General features: G+C 40.3%; 1 protein-coding gene across 11 annotated transcripts in view; it reads right to left on the bottom strand.

Annotated features, from left to right (window-relative positions):
- Positions 1-20,946, bottom strand: part of ESRRG (estrogen related receptor gamma) — a 406,932-nt gene that overhangs the window by 334,738 nt on the left and 51,248 nt on the right. For 3 of the 11 annotated variants that reach the window (XM_030034642.2, XM_041128260.1, XM_030034648.2), the window contains exon 2: positions 17,851-17,896. The exons of 7 other annotated variants lie outside the window; for them this stretch is intronic. In XM_030034642.2, the coding sequence (XP_029890502.1) occupies positions 17,851-17,896 (46 nt within the window). Of the gene's footprint in view, positions 1-17,570; positions 17,606-17,850; positions 17,897-20,946 lie in introns of those variants that run through there. One more of the 11 variants, XM_030034641.2, reaches the window with a different exon arrangement.

Raw genomic sequence — 20,946 nt, 5'->3', positions numbered from 1 at the left:
CTCTGATCTGCAGTGCTATGCGGGGGCACACAAATACTGGAAATGGTGTAACTGCATTATTACTGTGCTCTGCACAGGCTTTTATACCCTGGTTCTCAGCAAGACTAATTATTCTAAAAGAAGCGTCACACTACTGCAATTATCCTGCTTCAAAAACCTGAGTTACATCATTTAGGACACTGTGCTTCACTATTCAGGCACATCCATGCAGCTTTATTTTTTGCAACAGATTTTTTTGGGGGGGGGGGGGGAGGAACGGGACACAGGATAGGAAATTAACAGGAATAACCTCAGAGATCATGAACAAGGCAGAACACTTAAATGTAACAGGAACAGGGAGTAGGCACTGAGGGTGTCAAAAATCACGTGCTCCTGATTCTGACTATTTACTTACCTGATGCACAGAATGGCTTACCCACGTAATACTCTCTCTACAGCGGGTGAAGGTGAAGGTGTGGGAACTTCCTTCTTCCTTTGCTAGCAGTATTAACTGAGCAACGTGGGGAAGAGAGACTATGGGAGGAATTTATTTCTCATCTCTGTCATCAATAAATTACTAAGGCAGCTTTCAGGACTCCTAGAGAGTGTTTGAAACATATACCCCCTTGGTGGGCTCCTCCGGATGGGCTAGCTTACATGATGCCCTCTTGCATAAGGCTGCAGTCTTTCTATAGGAGAAGAACTGACTTTTTAAATAAAATATACAAGTTTCTCCTGTAACACAGCCTCCTATTCTGAGCTCCAAAGAAAGGTAGCACACCATTTTATAGTCCGTAAGGAAAACTGTGGGCATAAGACTCAAAGGTTACCTTTCAAGAACAGGATCCTACATATATTACTAGTATTATTACAAGTATAGAGCCTGTAGAGAGAGGGTAAAACTCCCAAAGAAATGAACTAGTCATCCCCATTACAGTTTGGGCTAAACATCTGAAGTAAATCAGTAGTGTATACAAAACTTGCCTGACCATAGGACTAGCAATGAATCTGGAAATCAGTGCAAGTTCATCAAATGTTTGGTACATCATGCAGACCAACTTGCGGGTGAAACTGAAATGGATTTAAATCCAACTCTTCCCTTCCTGGGAAAGAATTTACAGTAGTAAACATTATTTAATGTCCCTAATAAGGAGACATTGACAAATAAGAAAAAAAATAGCATCTACTCAGTGACTTGGAAATTAGCAGAGCAGCCTTAGTCATTTTCACTCTCATGAGTTAATCAGACGTTTTTCCAACATTTCCATATATGCCTGTTCTTTCCTTCTGTGCCCAGCAAAACTACAAGCTACTTCTAAATGTGATGGTTAATCACACTTTTGTTACCTTTCAGCATTAGATGGAGAACAATTAGATTTGCAGCTGATAAAAAGGGGGAGGGGAGGAAAATATAAGAAAGAAGGAAAGAAAGAAGGAAGGAAGGAAAGAAGGAAGGAAGGAAAGAAGGAAGGAAGGAAAGAAAAGCTGTCGCCTCTTCAGCCAAATGACTCAGAGATGGTACATCATCATCTTCAGAAACCAAACGATTTGTGAAATCTTCAAAAATTTCAATGATGTAAGCTAATTGCGTGGAGGATGGTTTTAATCTCGGGTAAAATGATCTGGTTTAACTACCCCTGAGTACTAAGCCATCCACCATCTTGAAGTTTATAATTTAAAAAGTCCAATATTCATGTAAGCATATCCAGCTTGCTTTCCCTTAAAGAAACTTGCCTTACCTTTCTAATCCTCTCTCTGGTCTTTACCTTGGTACTGTCATAGAAGGCAACTGAATATATTTCACTGGGATGTGTAGGCCATATCCTTCATTATTACAGAAACAAAAATATGCTTGTTTTGATCTAACTATGTATATTTAAAGAATTACCAGCAGAACATAAAACGAAGCAGAGAGGTCTATTTAAGGTCTGGGTGTTCCAGCTATTTTTACTGAAGCTGCCACGGATTTCAATGGGAATGTTGCATGCTGAATGGTGAAAGGAAACAGCTCCCAGACCGGAGTTAACCCGGATCTGTGTACAAAAAGATGCTCACCCTATGGAAAGCATATGCAAGCTGAATTGCATATGTTAAATTAAAGACATCTGCACTTTGGCAGAATTTAGACAATGACTCACTTACATTTAATTATGTAAAAATTTCAAACGGGGCAAACTCCACTGTAGTGACTCACATTAGTGCTACCACATGATCTTCTGATAACTACATCAGTATATAACTCATGTCTCTGCTGCACAGAGTTTCTACAGAGAGAATGACATATTACCTGACTAGCATTAAAAGGACTCCATGTTCCCAGCAATGACTGGTACATTAAGTAATGCTTCAGAAAGTAGCACATAGTACACCGAGTTTTTTTTTTTTTCCCTTGACACAAAACTACATATCTTCTAATGACAATAATTCACTGTCATTCAAAAATCAATTTTCTGTTTGTGTTTGATTTCTTTAAATTTATAGGGTTGTGGGGAAAGATTCCAGAAGTAGAAACTTACATCATTTCCTTTTTCCAAGGGGAATTATGGTGCTGCAGACCTCCTTAGGCTTCCAATCCAAGACGCTCCCACCCTGTCCTTACATGAGTGGTAAACACACCCTTAATACCTTCACACACAAAATCTTCTGCCTAGGTCTGGCAGTAAGGGTACCAGGCAGTTTCTCATGTTTTGCTTCACAGACATTCTTGGACTTTTCCCTGCTATGTCCTGCACTTTTCAACATTGGTTTGCTTGGTTTTGTTGTGGACTACCAGAATGAACTGATTATGTGTCTTATGTCAATCTAACAGGACTGATGACCTTGAAATGTCCACTGTGAAGAAAAGCTATCCTGCATTATTTGCCTCGACTTTAAAAAGTAGCAAAACACTGTATCACTTCCTTCAACGTTGTTAAGAAAAGGGAGGGGTCCTTTGCTGATCCATATCACGTCCTTTTTCTGAGCTCTGAGAGTTGCTGCGTTTGTATCCTGGAGTACCACCGCATTACACTCCCATTAAACATTTGAAAAATGGATGTCCACTACAAGGCTTTCTAAACACCATTTTCAGGCTTAGTGAACATGCTGACAGGACCCTTAAGTAACAAAGGGATATACAAAAGGCGTTTTCACTACAAAAGGAATGTATTAATGCAACAAATATGGCCTTTGTTAATGCCAGATGCTGACTATAGGTGTGAGTGAGGAGTATGATGAATGGGATGATGAGGAGAAAGCAATCTTAATTGTGCAATTAGTTGTGTTATGTTTGTGCAATGTTTTGCATAACAATTACAGTCCACTGGTAGACTAGTGATCCAAAATGACAGCCTTCAAAAGGAGTTCAAACAGCTAGGAAAGCCACTGTACCTTTTGAGCAACTACTTTAGAAGGCTAATGAAAAATGTAAATGATCTCAAGTGGCCTTTGTATGGCTGAAGCGTGATGTTGGGCTTGGATGCACAAGTGCAGTGTGCTTTCTCCAGCTGAGAGTAGTAAGAAGTAGCACGTGTAGAGGATGCCCCAAGGAAATGCCCCAAGCTAGTGCAGTGCTAAAAGGTATGGGAGTAAAGTCTGGCCTCCGAGTGACAGAGCTGATGGGAAGTGATTGAAGGTGTTGGGACCAGTGTGTGTAATGGGCTGGATCAAAAAACAATGAGCAAGAGGAGAGGATCCATAGTTTGTTCCTTTTCCTTCCTAGCATCTACCAAAGAGAAAAAAAGCATCCTGATTGTTCTACACCCTCTCATTCTACCTTTCACTTATTTTATTTTTCAAAGCACAATTTAACTTTTTTTTCTAAGGGTTCACATAAAAGTTAGATTTAAAATTGGAATCCAGATTAAAGCTCACTGTTACAACTGTTCCTGGGGGTAGAGGTAAACTGCCCAGAATGTGATAACAACATGGGTGTTGAGTGATGCTCTGCTCATAATCGACACGTCTGAGCACACAAGAGTTCACTTCATCCTCGATATCACCCTAGGGATCCACACCAGTCACAGCTGGTGCAGAGAGGTATAAGGCATACTGCCCCATTGGCTCCACGGTTATTCAATTCATGGGTTAGCACCGCTGGGGAGCAGGAGAGGTGCCTTCATAGGCCATTCAAAGGTGTTAAATTGGCACACATCATAGCTGCCCCGGTCCTTCTCCCAGAGAAGAACTTGGGTCCTTTGGAACATGCTATCCACCAAGACAAAACATGCCACTGACATTTGAATAGCAGACTAATGAACATGAAGAAGGAAAAAAAAAAAAAAAAAGAGTGGAGAGACAAGATAAGACCTGTGCCCAAACCTTTATTTATACAGGATACCTTTAGGTCAGACTCTCCATTGCCTTTCAAATGTGACACTAGAATACCCTGGGAAATCTGTTTTTAAATAGTCCGCTCATCCCTTACTCCAATAAATAAATAGTTAGCGTATAGTGCTGCTAAGTCAAGCTGTTTAGCAAAGACATTTACTTCTGCACAGAAACTCAGGCCCCATGGTGCAGAAGAGCACAGTAGTGTGCTGTGACCCAGCTCTCAGCCAAGAGGATGAAGAAGACATCAGAACAAAACAACAGGGCAGACACCATTTTTGCTATACCCCAGGAAAAGCGTCCACCCAGTTCATCGGCTTTAATGTTTTGACTGGAAGTGGGAATAGTTTTTTAAAGGCTATTTTATCCAGTGAGAGAAGAAAAAGGGTATTACATGACTTTGCACTCTGGATGCTGTTTGTAGAGAAGCCTTAAGTCACAGCCAGACTCCTACAAATTATTTACTATTGCAGACTGATATTGAATATACAACTTGAGGCAGAATCACAGAGAGCAGGTTTGTATGTTCACAGAACTAAGCTTCACGTTCAGTCACATCTCTTCCAACTGACTGCAAGCATCTCTACAGTAAATATCCAAGGCTCAAACACCCCTTCGAAATTCATTAACAAGTACAGCAAACAGCAGTGCTGAAAATAGCATCTTTCCATTCAGTGCAATGAGACCTACCCCACTATATTATAAGTTCAAAGAGGGAAAGGCAATCCTCTTCTAAACCTAGCTTCTCATGAACCTGAATCCAATCACACGTTCCCTTTGTAACAGCCATCTCTCTTGGTGCTGCTCTACAAAATCTACATCGTATCACCACCACCTTAAAGGTCGGCTGTAATATTTCAATAAATAGAGAAACTGTGGTTTCCTTAAACCACTTGTATTCCTCTTGCTGCAGTCATTTTGGCTCTCTTCTATTGGTCTTGCTTAGCTCACTTTCATATGAATGTCAGATTTTGCATTTGCTGTGTGCTGTCATCTAGACTCCCGCTGTAAAACAGTTTGTTTTTCCCCCAGTTGGTGCACCAGATTAAGCATCCCCCCTCTCCAGAACAGAATGTAATTAAAGATCATGGGAAAATAACACACACACACTGGTCATAAACTTAGAAAATTTCAGGTTTGGTTCTGCTTTCCAATTTTACATGCTCCACTTCACTTCTGTATATAAAGAGAAATATAAATGGCTTTGGTCACTGGATATCTATTAACTCCTTGTGCATCAGATCCTGTGAAGCAGAGATGACAGCAAGATCCACAGAAGCTTATGAGAAAGGACCCACGCCTCACAGAATCACACCCAATTCACCAAAAATGAAGCCTTTTGCCCAAATGGTTCTCTCTCTGCTTACCGCACAATGGTTATGAAACATAAGCCAGAACTGTCTCTATGTTCATAGTGTACAGGAAAATGTTTCATGTTCTAGGTGAAAATTTTTCATCTGAGAAGCCTGCCGGGATGATCACTTTGATAGTGTCGCAGCAGAAGAACCACTTGGGTCTGCAAAGGCCAGTGCTGGAGGTGCAGTGCCACAGCTGTTTTAAAGCAGAGGTTGTTTTGTACATCCTCACCTCAGCAGTGGCACCTCCACCTCAGGTTTGCTGGTGGTAGGTTGGAAATAACTGAGACCTTACTGTCTGTGGCTGTGGGGCCGAATATCACCAGAAGAGAAATTAACTGCTTCTTAATTAAAAAAAAAAAATATTAAAAAGCTTAAACTGCTTCTACAGCGGGGATAAAAATATCATCAAATTGTCATTTCTCATCACAAGAGTAAGCAAGAGGCAACTGTTGATATTCAGTGTCTCCTGACAAGTTCTGGAAAGGCAAAAACCCATCAGGTGATCTTCCACTGTGAAGGCAGGTGGCGGTGGGAAGGCAACTCAGGATCCACATCCCAAAGTCTACCATGGCTAAATCATATTCCTAGTTGCCTCCTTTTTTAAAAGGAGAGAGAAGGTAACAGAGGTCTCTGAGAAAGAAGCTGTTCATGCCACATCGTTTGACACACAGTATCACACAGACAGAATTTATGACTTATCCAACCTGTACAACATTGTCTGTGGTGGATTTCTAGGAAATAAACCCAGATATTGTGATGCTTACTTAACTACAAAATTCCTCCCTCTCCCTCAGATAGGGAATAAAGTAGATGTTCACCTTTACTGATGTTCTACTGTAATTATTTTTTATGGCAATTCTCCTCCATTACTTAGAGGATCATAATGGAATAAATAGAAAAATGAGCTCAAGCCTGAGTATTCTGCGTTGTAATCTAAATTAAACTAGTATTACAAATTTGTTTACATATCTCAGTTGAGCTATGCAGTTTCAAAAGTTACTTGCTGAACGTAAACATGTCTCCTGATGCTACATTACCCACTATATGCAGTAAAATATATTCTAATGTAATACAATAAAACTGAAAAACCAATAAATGTTCCTATTTATTGAGAAATTGGACAAAAAATAGCTTATTGTCAGTTTTTAAAGACTGAAAATCAATAGATGATGAAAGGTTGTATTTTTTGTTACCATTAGACTGTTGACTCTAGCAATAAGTGAGATATGGATTACAAGTGGGGAAGTAAAGAACTTGTGAGGTATACAATTTGGAGCTTCTTAGGTTTTTCAGAAACTTAACGCTGAGTATTTGTGCAGCAGCGGCCATCTTGGCACCACTGTTAATGGGCCTCAAGAGCATAGCTCCTCCATTTTGTTGACAAAGCCAGCTTTAAGTGTCTTCCTGTCTTTAAGAGCATTTCTAAATTAAGGGGGCTCTTAATCAGACTTGCATCTGCTAAGGATCATGAGTAAAGGAGATCGAGCTTTCACATATATTCACATCCTGCCAATCAAAAAAAATAATCCTCAGACAACATGATGAAACCCCAGCTATTGCTGTCCCACCTCTCATGGGCCTGGATTGAGTCCCCACAGCTGAGCTCCAGAGTGGGTTCCCCAGGTCTGGCCCCCAGGCCCTGTGCAGTCCTCACATAACAAAACACATAGCCCCGTGCTGGACGGAAATTACATCGAATCGGATGTCCAGTTTGCAAAGACCTTTAGCTCTCACGCATTTCTGAGCCTGCTGTCCTTCCTCACATGTGTAAGGTTTTCGACATCTGGGCCCTGAGTGCAGACGTCCCATTCGAGTCTGCCATCTACACGTGGCTGAGTTTTACCCTGAAGATAAGGGCGGAGAGAGGTCTGGAAAACACAGATTTTAAGCACCTGTTTTCCCAGTAGAATTTATGCATGGGAGTCAGTTTAAAACCTGAATTTCTATATTCATTAAACAAAAAGCGCACAACCGTGCAGAGGCTGTGAAGGCATTCTTGTCTCACAGTGCAAACACGTTAAAATGGAATACTAAAAAAAAATATGCAGGGATAAAAAACACTGAGCTAAACATAAACACTGCATCCAGAGTCCTTAAATAGTGATCTGTGCCAAAGTTTTTCCAAGTGAACCAGTAGGTATGACCATTACATATAAACCCAAATATAGATGTTCTACCCTGACTATACTTCTAAACTCTGTAACAGAGTTTGAAAGGATGCCAATTATAATAGGGAGTTAGGGCTGCTTTTAGGATTTATATTCTCTTTGTACATTTCATAATCATACAGCAGCTCAAATCTGAGGGTAACGCAGTAAAAGCCTATACTGCCTTCAGATACGCAAATGTACTTCCCTGTAAAAGTGGACAGTGACCACTGGGCCTGGATGTGACAGAGAACTAGTAAAGCCAGCTCATGACCTTGTGCAGTACCTGATTTTACAAGTGCACAGAGGTGTGCAATTGTAAGTCTACAAAAACAAAAAGTCCCAAGACCTTGAACGAGCTGACTGTGCAGAAATGGCCACCCTACTGCTGGCCCTAGTCCTGCACTTCCATAATGTGAAACTTTTGCTTCAAACTGAGGAAAACACAGAGATCAGTGATTTTCATATCATGGTTTCTTCTGTTTTCCCAGGTAGAAAGCTAGCTAGCTATTTGTAAAAAGGGGGCTGTTACTACATATGCATAATCACATACCAAAAAAAGATTCATGTTGTTCCTGTAAGCTTTTGCTTAAGTATACCATGGAAAATAACTTTGATGAAATAATTTGCCCAGAGCACTGCTTGTCTGGAAGATTTCTATAATTTAACTGCAGTTCTGTAAATAATTTGGTGATAGACAGGCTATCAGCATAATTTGGTGCTAGACCCATGCAACATTAAGGAAATGGCCAGCAGGCCAAAAATTAAATCTCAGCTGGGTCCTAGTATGTACAATGCACATTAAAAAACAGTCCAAATTTATTCTTTTTTGGAATCTGGTTATTCAGTTTAAAGAAAGACACTGAATTTTGCTTTGGGAATTAACACAAAGAAGTGTCATGCTTCCTCTCAGTGAAGAAAAGACCAGCTACATATGGTTAATCCTGCAGATCTCCATAAAGACATACAGAATTTTCACATGATAACAACCCAAACTACTACCACATCACAATTATATGGCACAGCATTTTGTAATGCTGCTGAACTACCAGTAACTTTCACCAAAGTCTCTCAGTTCTCCTGTGTTGTTACCCTATAAAATAGCAAAAGCTACTGCCCTGATTTTTAGTCAAGCCTTAACTGAGACTGCAAGATAAGAGGTACAAAATTGTATGCATGGTACATTGCACCTTTAATCATCTACCTACCTGAAATACTCAAGCAAGTAGTTAGACATCTAAATGTTCCAACTACAGGTTTAAAATAAATGAGTTTTGTAGTACATGACTGTGTCCACATTATTTGAAAATGGGTGTTCACATCCCCTCTCAATCTCAGTATCGTTTCAGCCACAGGCAGATCAGAAAGTCAAAGTTAGTAGCAGAGCCAAGACCAGGCATAAGATTTAGTATTTTGGCTGAAAAAAAGGGGAGAACCAATGACTGCAGGACACTTCCCCTTCATGCTTCGTGTCTGAACAATCATTCTTCCATCAGAAATGTCCACAATCAGCATTTCCTTCCTGCATCATCAGATTGTAAACCAAGATGTTCACTGTTGCTGCTGGAAGCCTCCTATGAGTGTTACCAAATGAGAAGGAAATGGCAGGGAAAATAATATACAAAACAAGGCAACAAAGCCACCCCTCTCAGGTCTACTGAAAAAAAGGCCTCAGGAAGCAGACACATTTATACCTCTTTTTCAACTGAAAAACAGAGAAGGAGGTGAAGTAGATGGGTTAAAAGCCAGCAAAGAGTAGTATTAAAAAAGCCCACCAGGTATTGTTGCAAGAACCTCTAGATAAGCATCTTAAATCAGGGTAAATTACACACCTCATGCTGGTGACTCGGTCATGGGAAATTATGAAGCTACGTGATGTCTCATTTGTTGTGCTGAAAACAAATGTAAATAAATTACTGAGAGAATCTCATTTACATTTAGAAATTCATCCCGATGCATGACATGACTGCTGATGTTTTTTTAAATGACACTTTGAGAAGAAGTGCCACTATTAAAAACAGATCATAGCCACCTTAGCGAGAGCCTGTGCTTGTGTGCGTGCACGTGCGTGTGCATATGTGCATGAGTGTGTAAAGGCAGATGTTCTAGAGAGATCTTTTGGATCATTGGGAAAAAGGCTTTCTTTTACTGTTTCAGAATCAAAATGGTGGTGTCAGAAGACAAAACCATCAATCTGTATTCTTCTGTGTATTTTTCCCCCTCCAGAGTGGGAAACAGAAAGACAACATTATGGATTGGCTGCTGCCAGTACAACAGAAAGTGCAAATACTAAAATCGTAGGAACAGAAAATAGTGTGGCACGTCTCTCCATCATCAAGTGTAATAAAACTTCCCCTTAGATACACACACAAAAAGCCTTTTGCTAAGCTTTTATCTCCCCCCTCCAAGTCTCACATTTTAAGCTGTCACTGAAACAATTGAGAAGGATATCCAGGAAGCCATAAGATGGAGAGCAAGTTGAACCGTGGTTAGCTAAGCAGCATACATTCAGGCAAATATCCAAATGCTTTAGGAGCTGTCATTCTCCATCCCGCGTGGGAAGGCTGCGAAGAGACGGACTTGTTCGTATCATGATTGCTCTTATTATTACAGCAGTGAAAACACTGCATACTAATGGATGTGTTTTCAGAAAGAAGACTGTTAGATGGCTTTTTAGACTCTGTGCCTGGCTGTCTGGGCTTCAGTATCCGACACTGCCTCTCCCTCTCTTTGCTTCCCAAACGGAACTCTAAAAAAAAGTTTGTAACATGAGTGTGAAATAAAACATATTTCCAAATGGGGACATGACAGTGTTCTACAACCCCACATACGGCAGCATATTTACATAAGCCTGCATAGGTCAGAGAGTTTATTTGTTAAGGGACAAATAAGCAGGCCATGAAATAATTATTTTTCATTGTGCCCTGCCAAACCTATCCAGCCAAAGGCTAAATTGAGCTGCTATTGTGATTATTTGAACTGTGGAGCCAAAAGTCTTCACTGCAAAGCATCCCAGCTGTCCTAAATTTTATTCTGATGGCTAGTTTTCACGCTAGCTTGAAACTTGCCAAAAACGCTCCACAAAATAGGCAGGCGGAAGGCTTGCTTTATCCAGACCTACATCAATTACTGATTTAGAGCTGTTCTGAGAACTTGATTATTAACAAATCACTTCCCGAAATTGTTATGACAAGATTCACATATGCAAATGGCAAGCTGCTCATATGTACACAGCTAGCAAAAGAAATTAATACAAAGGTTCCCAGATTTATTTATGGTTATTTCCTATTGTGCTTTACTGCAAATTAGCCACTAAAATATTAAAAGAGAGAGATCCAGCTGCAGCACCACAGCTTTGACATACGGTGACATGGGAACACCCAGGCCATAACTGCTCAGCGTGCTTCTGCCTTTGCCCACCTCCCTGCGGAAAAGGATGTACCAGTGCTTTCTGGCATCAGAGGAAGCAAAACCACCACGGTGGTTCCCAAGCTGCAAATTTGGTCAGCACACCAAGGAGCAGGTAGGATTACCCCAGGAACAGCCCAGATCACAGGCTTGGGAGGATATTTCATACTTTAAACAAGGTTGATGGTGGAGGAGGGGGAACAACAAATATATTTTTTTTAAACCTCCTGCTTCAAAGCTTAAATTAATCCCTAATAATGAAAGATTAGGATGAGAATGTGTAGAGAGATTATCCCATGTCTGCCCATTGTGAGGCTCTTAGAGCTTTCCTTGAGGCGCCTGGGGTTGGTCATTGCTAGAGACAGAACAGGAGGCTAGAAGGATCTCAGGAGCGATTCATTTCATACTTTCTGCATTTCTGTTTAAATAACTAAGACACAAACAAAAGACAATAAGGCTAATTGTTTTGAAGGCAGCAGACTTATAAATAAATGAAACGCCCATCATTTGGTATCAGGTACATCATTTGGTATCGCAACCCCGATGAGACAAGTGCACCTCGCTGCAGCTGCCCTCCTTCTCCTCCACACCTCCTACTATTTTTTATCCTGTTTGTAATTTCACTGTAATATCCTCAGGGCAGCAACCACTCCACATTTACACATGAATTAGAACAACACCTCGCACAATGGCATACCAGTCCTGATTGGACCTGGACTGCTCCTGGGAATGCTGCTGGGAATGCTACTATAAAAAGAGCTCATAAATGTATAGAGTACAGCACAGTAACACACACACACATACCTTTTATCACAGTTAACATCGCTGGAGTGTTAACTCTTTGTTTTCCCAATAAAACTGCAGATCATTTCATTTATTTCTAAGCCCCAAGATGGCTGCAGGATGTGTAGCTAAGACCCAGCACACGTTCACCAGCATACTCTGTGAAGTTAGGTGTTTACTATGGATGTCTGTATTTACTATTTAACAACATGACAGAAATGTTATGGAGTCTCACTACAGATGTAGAAGCGTAAGTTGAATCTTGCTTAGGATTTGGACGGAAGCTATGTGATCCAGCTACGAGCTAGGGACATTCAGGCTGAGGAATCAAATGAACTCACATCAGTGTCAGCTACATCATCCCTGTGCACCCCTTACAGACCTAATGTGTCTTAACCTGATTAGCCCAAATTCCCTTCTAATTTCCTTCCTTCCTTGGAAAGGCTTTTTACCTTTGAGCTAGTGTTTTAATACATTCTGGAATTTGAAATTTTGCATATAATAAACTAGCTATTTTCTGGTACTTCAGATATAAACAACTCCAATACATAATTTCAATTTAGTGTGGAACTGAAAATATAACAAGTAAAAAGATTTGAAAATCCTTATCAAAATAGTTCCATTTTTCCTAACAATTCTGACACATTAATTATTTTGTGGGACTTTTTTTCCCGAAGAAGGACTACGAATGGCCAACATGGTTTAGAAAGAGCAAAAAGAAAAGGAAAGGAGTGTGTGCAGGTACAGTGGCAAATCAACAAATTACATGAGTACATGCATAAATTCAGGCACCTGAGCCCTCTTCAAGGTCAAGTTCCATGTTGTAGTCACTCATTCCACCATTTAAAATCTAGAAAAAATGAAAGAAGTAGCCAAAATGTAAAATATATAAAACATCTTAATTAGAATAAAACGGCCACTTTGCCAGGCCTGTATTCTACGTTTGCATGGCATCAGAATTTCACCTTAAAAACCTACCATACCGACTACAGCTGTTAGCAGTCATATTAATCTCTCTCTCTGAAAAAAACTACAAATGACTTTTTGTTGACTACCAGTTGATAGACCTCTTATTTACCAGACTAAAAATTCTACACCATCAAATTCTGTGGAAAATCCAAGATCATAATTTCCTTTTCTCTGGCTCCTAATGGGTTGGTAGCATTATAGGGCCTTCATGTGCTTTTCCACAAAACCTTACACTCAATGCAAATTTTGTCTGTGACATAACTAGGGAGAGTTTCTGTCTCATAGAACGTGACCCTCATCGTTGGACATTCTCAGTCTGAGCACTTCAGCTTCTCTATGAACTTTCCCGCAGCTCATGACTTAACTCTCGTTTCTTTTGCCCAGTGCACCCACAGCTCTAACCAAAGCAAACTCTACGCAGCGTCACACTTCCATTCAATGGGAGGAAGGATCATTCAGGAATGATCTTCTTACTTCTACAAAGACAGTAAGAGACTGTGGTCTATATGGAATAGGCTATTGACAACCCTGCACACACTCAGTCATAGTCAGATATGTGACAAAGTCCAACGAAATCCTATTAGGGAATAATACAAATGACAGAGCTTAAAGAATACAGTTAGCTCCTAATTAAACAGCCCATAAATCTGTTCAGAACTTGCAGAATTTATCACCAGAACAGGAATCTCAAGACCTTTTACAGAGTCTCAATTTAACAGACCTGTTGTCCACTGAACCAACAACTCTGTTGCTTACAGATGAGATGTTTCACCAACTTAAGTACTATTAAAAGATGATTATGCACTGAGCTTTCCTGAAATTGTATAACATTTGCATGGTATAACACATACTCTTACTCGTTGACTGCAGTCTGATTCAAAGTGCTATAAATATGTTTGCCCTTTCTGCTAAGCCCGCCTAAGGGATTAGCAACCCCCCAAAAGTTCAGTTGAATATTAACTGCATTAACTTTGCAGACTGTAACATACTGTTACACTCAAACAGCCTACGGTGCAGTATGGATGACTTGCTTAATAAAAAATGTTTTCATGCAAAGCCCTATTGCTAGAAAAAAAGAATTTGCTCTGTCAAAGTGGGTGACCTCTTCCATGTAACTTCATAAAGCAAACAAATAAAAGGGAGATCTTTACAGGGATGTCCGGAGAAACAGTCATCATTTTGTCTGTCAAACCAGATGGACTTCCCTTGGCAACTCAGCACCAGCTCCACTCTACATTAGAAATTAAGTCAGTTCACCATGAAAAAACCCCATGAAATACAGTAGCAAAGTGTCATTTACTATAGTAGTATGAACTTAAAAACTAGAAAAGAAGTATGACTGTTTGCTTAATTATTTTGTTAAGTAAGTAGTGCTTTGCATGCCAACTCCCATAAAACCCACATGTGCTGAAAGACTTTCCAGCACAAAGTTATATAGCAGTGAAGACAAATAAAAGGAACAGGAAATATTTAAAAGTTGGAAGAGGGAGAGTCGATAGGAGTGTAAAAGGGAGCTGACTTGATAGCTAATGCCAGAAGCCAAGGAAGAGCACGTTCTCAAACTTCCTAAGTAAAAAGGTCCCAGGCAGAGGCAGAGGGTAACTGGCAGTATCTGATCAAAAGATGGAGAAAGGGAAGGAGAAAGAGGAAAAGAAGAATGGCTGGGACAAGTTTCTGAAGGTTACAAGGTATAAAGTGGGACCAGTAGAGTTGCTTGAAGTATCCAATAGATTGTTAAAATACTTTTAAAGATTAAAAAAACCTCCTTCATTATAATCACAGTAATACAAAAATGTAGAACATGTCTATTATCTGCTGAAAACAGAAATCGCATAATACATTTTCTTTGCTCTTACAAAAAATAAATAGATGAAACAAACCTTTGCTATGTTGCTGTGGGAACATGCAACAACTCTCAAGAAGACCTTGACACCGAATGCCGCAATGAAACCTTTCTCATTCGGTCTTCAATGATCACGTATGTATCAATTTGTAAAAATGCCCTCTCCCATATGAAGAGTCTTGGGTGTGATCAGAAACCAAATCAAAACTTTAAGAATTAGAAAGCATATTTCTCCATAATGCTGTACACTTACTTGCTTCTGCCATTCACCATCACCGCTACGTTGTCTAGAAACGGAAACCAACAATAGATGTTGGTAATTACGCAAGAACTTAAACTGCAGAGAGCCTCAGACCACAGCATTAAACTGGAATTAAAGCTTTACAAGAATGTTTCACTCCCTGCAATCATCTCCCTCCCTTACACACACACACTGTACACCTGCTACCCACCAGCCAGATGGGACTGAATTCTCCTGAATCAGATCATGGATTTTTAAGCTCAGCTTGAGTTCAATTGGATTTTAAGACATCAAAATATATTACCATTTCACATTTAAAAAATTACATCGGTGTCCAGGAACTCCTAGTTTCAGTGTTGTTTGCACAATTAGGTATGTATTAAAGTGGGATTATTGCCCCAAATGTACTAATACAAATAAATAAAATGCAGCTTTGCAACAACTTTTAATTTAATTACATATGCTCACTTAATGCGTGTAAAACAGAAACAAGCTGATTTTACATCATCATTGTGTTAAGCAAGATTGGGAATTTAGCTAATCCATAGTGACCAGTAGTGTTTTTTTAAAAGTCCATAAAGGCAATTTAGCAGCCCAAACTCACTTAAACATTGTAGGAACGGGCCCTTAATGCACAGGTATCATAAAATATTAACACATGTTAAGAAAAACTGGGAAGCATTATATTCCTAGAGAATTTGCTACGCTTGCATAATGTAACATTTATCATCAATAAAGTTTCTTCAGCTAAGAGACCTCTAGCCTGCTCTTCAGAAGGAGGTCTCTTTCTCTTTCTACTCCAGCATCACAGCTCCACCAAGTCCCTGTTTCCTGCACTTCAGTAGGCTGCTCATAACTGGCAAAGTGACGTTTTTAATCAGGACTGGCCTCTGAACTAGTCTTTCTCTTCCTTTTCCATCGGTCCTGAAACCAATTTGAGACTTGCAGGGGGTTAACAAGTCATCGGCCAGCAGCAAGACGTTCTCCGCAGGGACCACAGGCATCTGGAAGCTGCTGCCGGTGGTGTTCCGCCAGAGCCGTGTCTGGCAAGCGCCGGGGCGCAGAAATGCGAGTCCTGCTTGCTTGGCCAGCCTTGGACTGACCTTTAGCCGTAACGGGGAACAGGAGTTTTGTTAGTGAACACAGAGTTCTGGTCTACACATTTTTTAAATTGATTATTTTATTGATGTAAAGTGCCCAGGTGCCCTCATGACAGTCACTAATATAGATTTTGAAAATAAAATTAATTAAGGGCCAGTCTGGACCACCTTTACTGTCATCATGTAGTACCCTTTTCTACAAGTAACAATGCTATCAACCAGCGAGCACAAGTATAGTGTTTTGTAGAGTATTTCATTACATCTGAAAACGCTTGACTATGGAGGTCAAGATCACTGTCACCTATCTACGCGCGTGCATGCACACACACACACTCTCTCGCTCTTCTCTCCTACCTTCCAAAAGGGGAACAGAAGCACAGAAAACTTAACCGACAAAAGTCCGTGCTGGAGTGCCAGCTGTGCCGCACCAGGCCCTGTCCCTCCAGACTGCAGCGAGAGCGTGGCACGGCGCGAGCCTGAGCGGGAGCAGAGCAGCCTGACACGCAGGCTAATCTGAATTACACTCATCCAGCCTTTGAAATGGTTCCTCATTAGCTGCGGGTTAATGGAGTCCCAATGAGTAGTGTTATTTTCATCCCCTGCCTACTGAACACAAAATTCATTTGCAAATATCCTGTAAAATACTGCAAAGCAAGCCAAAGAGATATGACAACATAAGAGGCATACTATTTATGGAATGCACTTACCGTCATTTAGAAAAGGAAGCTGACATGAGCAACAGCCTAAATTTAGCAACACATTTAGTTTTTATTCACCAGTCACAATGACAACATTTTAGAAGGCTACCGCACACCTTGTGCGCCGAAAGATTCCACTGAAATCAAGACAGACTTTGATCTGAAAGGAATTCGGGATCAGCTCCTTAATGAATACAACACTGAGTTAAATTAAGGCAATCACCATCTTGACTTTCTATTCCAAGTAGATATAAAATTACATTGATTGCAGGAAATGGTGGCATTCAAACAATATTGCAATGGCCAAAGCCTGAAAGCTAAATTCATTGTCGAGCTAAACTAGGCTTTCAGAGGGCACCATTTGATTTGAGGGAAAAAAGCATCTACAAACCACATATTTTCAATTAATAGTTTAAAAGGCATAGAGTAAGAAAGGAAAAACACTGGTCAATATGCCACATGCCACTCAAAGGAGGAGAGTCTCTGCATGTAGATACTGTGTATACATACATATACAGGTGGGTGCACGCATGTGGTTTGGGCGGGGGGGTTTAAGGCAAGCTGTACTACAGAGGCCAAATTTGAGATCCAGAAAGATGCAATGCATTTCAGAACAACCTGAGAATGCTCTTTTAGCCACGCTATCTTAATACAAAAGTAATTTCAACTCAACAGCATGTGAAGTTAAACCTAGTTCTCTTGAAAACTCAGAAAAAGAATTAATTCGAACCCTTACCTTTGGCACCTTAAAGACTTTTGGCCATGACTTACCTGTATAAATAGAAAGAACTAATTTACTACAGAAATGCCCATGGGCAAACATGTTCTGGCTAATGAAGTGTTCAGCTTTTGCATGATTAACCAGCTGGTGGGGGTGGTGTAAAAATCATAGGGCATAAAATAATAAGAAAAATTGATTAGCAGCTCTCTTTTAAAGCACTCTATGAAAAATTTCCTTATTTTTGCTCAGCAGTTTGGAAAGTGACTGTACAGAAAGATAGACTAGAATGACTTACCAAGGAGCCAGGCAGAGACTGCACCAGGCACTCACTCCTCCAAGACCTGCATCGCAGAGAGGTTCAAGTGAAAAGCGAGATACTAACCAGCGGCATGGCTGGATTACTTATACAACAGGTCCTCCCACTAGTCATAAAGGTAATTTTCTACTATATTGCGAAAGACGTTATATAAAGTTAAAACTATGACTGTGCTTTGAGTCAGTTCAGTTTCTTCCCCAGAGCTCTACACTTGAGCACCTTAGCTGGTTACAGCTACTCCCGTGAGCCAATTTACGAAGTGCCTCCATACGAGTCAAGGGATTCATATGCTACTTAGAAATAATGCACACATTTAAGTGATGCTACGTAAAGAAGATGGTTATTGCACTCACTAGGGACAAAAATCCCCTTGCCCTTCCCATTCTGTACAAGGGGTTTCTTACAAGCTCACATGCTCTGCCCTCAAAATAGGACCTAATTAGTGTACAAATACTTGGCAGACAGGTCACAAAAATAAATTTATCATTAACTGTCCCCTAAACCAATGCATGTTATCCTGAAGCAGTTTCACTTCATGCACATTTGCTCTAGGTCCCTTCAGCTGGGGTGCAACTGGCATGTAACAGTTTCTATAAGAAGGAGAAATACATAGTTTCATGGCACGGGATTACTGCAGAAATATCAAACAGCTGCTCATATAAAGCATATGCACCAGTAATAAGAAACTGCAAAAATTTAAGCTACAGATAATTTGCAATAGGCCATAGTAATAGTCACAGTCGTCTTACCTTCATTACTTCTATGGAAAATGCATGTTTTACACCTGTTTACGGACTTTTAAAAACTGGTTTATAGCTATGTACCACGGGAGAAGTGGGCAAAGGAGCTGCATTTCAGGGATCTGCAATGTGTGCCAGCCCTGCGGATGCAGCCATATCTTTGACGCTGGGACTTCATGGGTTGGGAACCTACATTAACATCCTTTGGCAATATACAAGCAGTCACCTTACAACCATGGTTGATTTCTAAACACAACCAGATGTTGCCTCCCAGAGTTTCCTCTCTCACGGTATATGATATACCTCCATATGCCCAGCTACCTGGATATGAATTCAGTTCTTAAACCACGCTGGTGTATGTGCATGCTGTGGCTCAAACTATTCAATCATACCATGGAGTTCTTTGCGAGAAGTAACAATTTTACCTGAAGAGAGAGTTATTGTGAGAAGAACCAAAGCAGAACTCTGAAGCCCTTTTTCCTTCTTTCCACAACTCCTCCATTTATCTTAATTACCACTTTCTGAGGAAGACAATATCCCTTTAAATGCACCAAAGCAGAGACTTTTCCATGCTGTTTCACTATAGGAGCCAGGCAGATTATCCTGAGAATGGATCCCTTCACGCATACACCATACACTCCACTTCACCCAAAGATTCACACCAAAGAACCGGTCAGGCTTATGCAGGTTAGATAACTCTACAAATATTCCACAGATGTCTTCCTTTCTTATCACGTACATCTGAGAAAGCTTGTCACTAACTTCATGGTCAGTTAAGACTTCTGACATCAAAGAGGTTTTTGCATGTCTCCGAGGCATTGCTGGATAGGTGGATCTTTCTACACTTGCATAGTTCTTGCTTTTGAGCCTCCTCTAACCTTTTGGAAACCTTTCTACATATTAACACTTAGGAAAGTGGGCACTGAGCTGACACAAGCAAACAGAAATAGAGGAAAACTGAAAACACTGGTATGAAGCAACATTTCCCTCAATACATCAGTTGGGAAAGTGCTATCTCCAGATAGAATTCACAATAAAACAGAAGTTTCCAGTTAAGTGAGAAGCGGTATTAAATTCCACTTGAGTCTAATTTCTATGCTCATATTTGAATCATGAGCAATTTCTAAAGTGTCAGGTATTTCTAACTCTGATCAGCTGGGACCCTGACAATGCTGGAGCTTGTAACCTCTGTTTGAAGCTATTTTCAAAGACGGTAACAGCCTAATATGGTTACAGCACAGTTTATTAATTGCAGCTGTACTTGCTAAGAAATTGTGCTGTGGACCATCTAAGTAACATCATAATTTTGGCTAGCCTACTTGTTTAAAAAGTAAAATTAAAAAAATGCCTGTTTGCAATAGAAAGTGAATGCTTGTTAAAATCATATTGCCTTAAAGGAATTCAGAAACACAGCTACGAGACACAGCTGTTTTACAGATGGAGAAAACTAATTCTTCAGACCTGTACGTTGTACTCCAAAAGGTTTATTGAATTATCTGTTTGTTTACTTATAAGCAATAGCTGTGGAAGAGCCTCCCAGTGAGTATACGCTGCGTGCTCCGTAGAGGGGTCAAGCACAAGATATAGGCTGCGGACTAGAGGTTTAACTTCAAAGAACATGCATACACAAAGGTATTTAGGTGCCTAATTCTGCTTATATCAACTCTCAGTGAAATTGATAGAGAGTGAGCACCTCTGAGGACATGATCCTTTGACATTAACATGGATTCCTCATCTGGATCCAGGTCTGAGCTTTTTTGGACAACAAACAGCAGAAAATAAAAACCATTTTGCTCCATGGCTTCCTTATCCTCTATTAGAGTTTCTCTAAGGTTGACCATAGTTCCCAGTAGAGGACACAACACCCAAACAGGCCAGTCTAATTAAGTGGAATTTTTCATACTAATTAGTAACAACAAGAGCATAAAGCAATCAATAGGACACCTTATGCCACTGCTGCTTAAGTCTGCTTTGACTACCTCTGGTTCAGCCGTACCCTTGAAGCATATTTGGAGGGTTCTTCCTGCCACCCTCCCACACAGCATCAATTTTTAGCGAGCATAATCTTTCCTATTACACTAGAAATTGATAAGCAACATTGTTAACCTATGTGATGAAGCTAAAAATCAGGTGTAAAGAGCATATCAAGGAGCCAAAGGATTCTTTTTTAATAAAGTATTTTGATTACCTCTAACGTGATTATATACTTGACCAATGAGTAACAGAGTATGATATTCACCCTATTGCAAACATGCTGCATACAGACTTGTGTAACACACATGTCCCACTCAAGCTCGAGGGGAACCATGCTCTGTTGCTTCATTGTACGTTCAGC

The sequence above is a fragment of the Aquila chrysaetos genome, chromosome 13 (genome assembly GCF_900496995.4).
Source record: "Aquila chrysaetos chrysaetos chromosome 13, bAquChr1.4, whole genome shotgun sequence".
Lineage (NCBI taxonomy): Eukaryota > Metazoa > Chordata > Aves > Accipitriformes > Accipitridae > Aquila > Aquila chrysaetos.
This window is presented reverse-complemented; position numbering and strand designations above follow the sequence as displayed.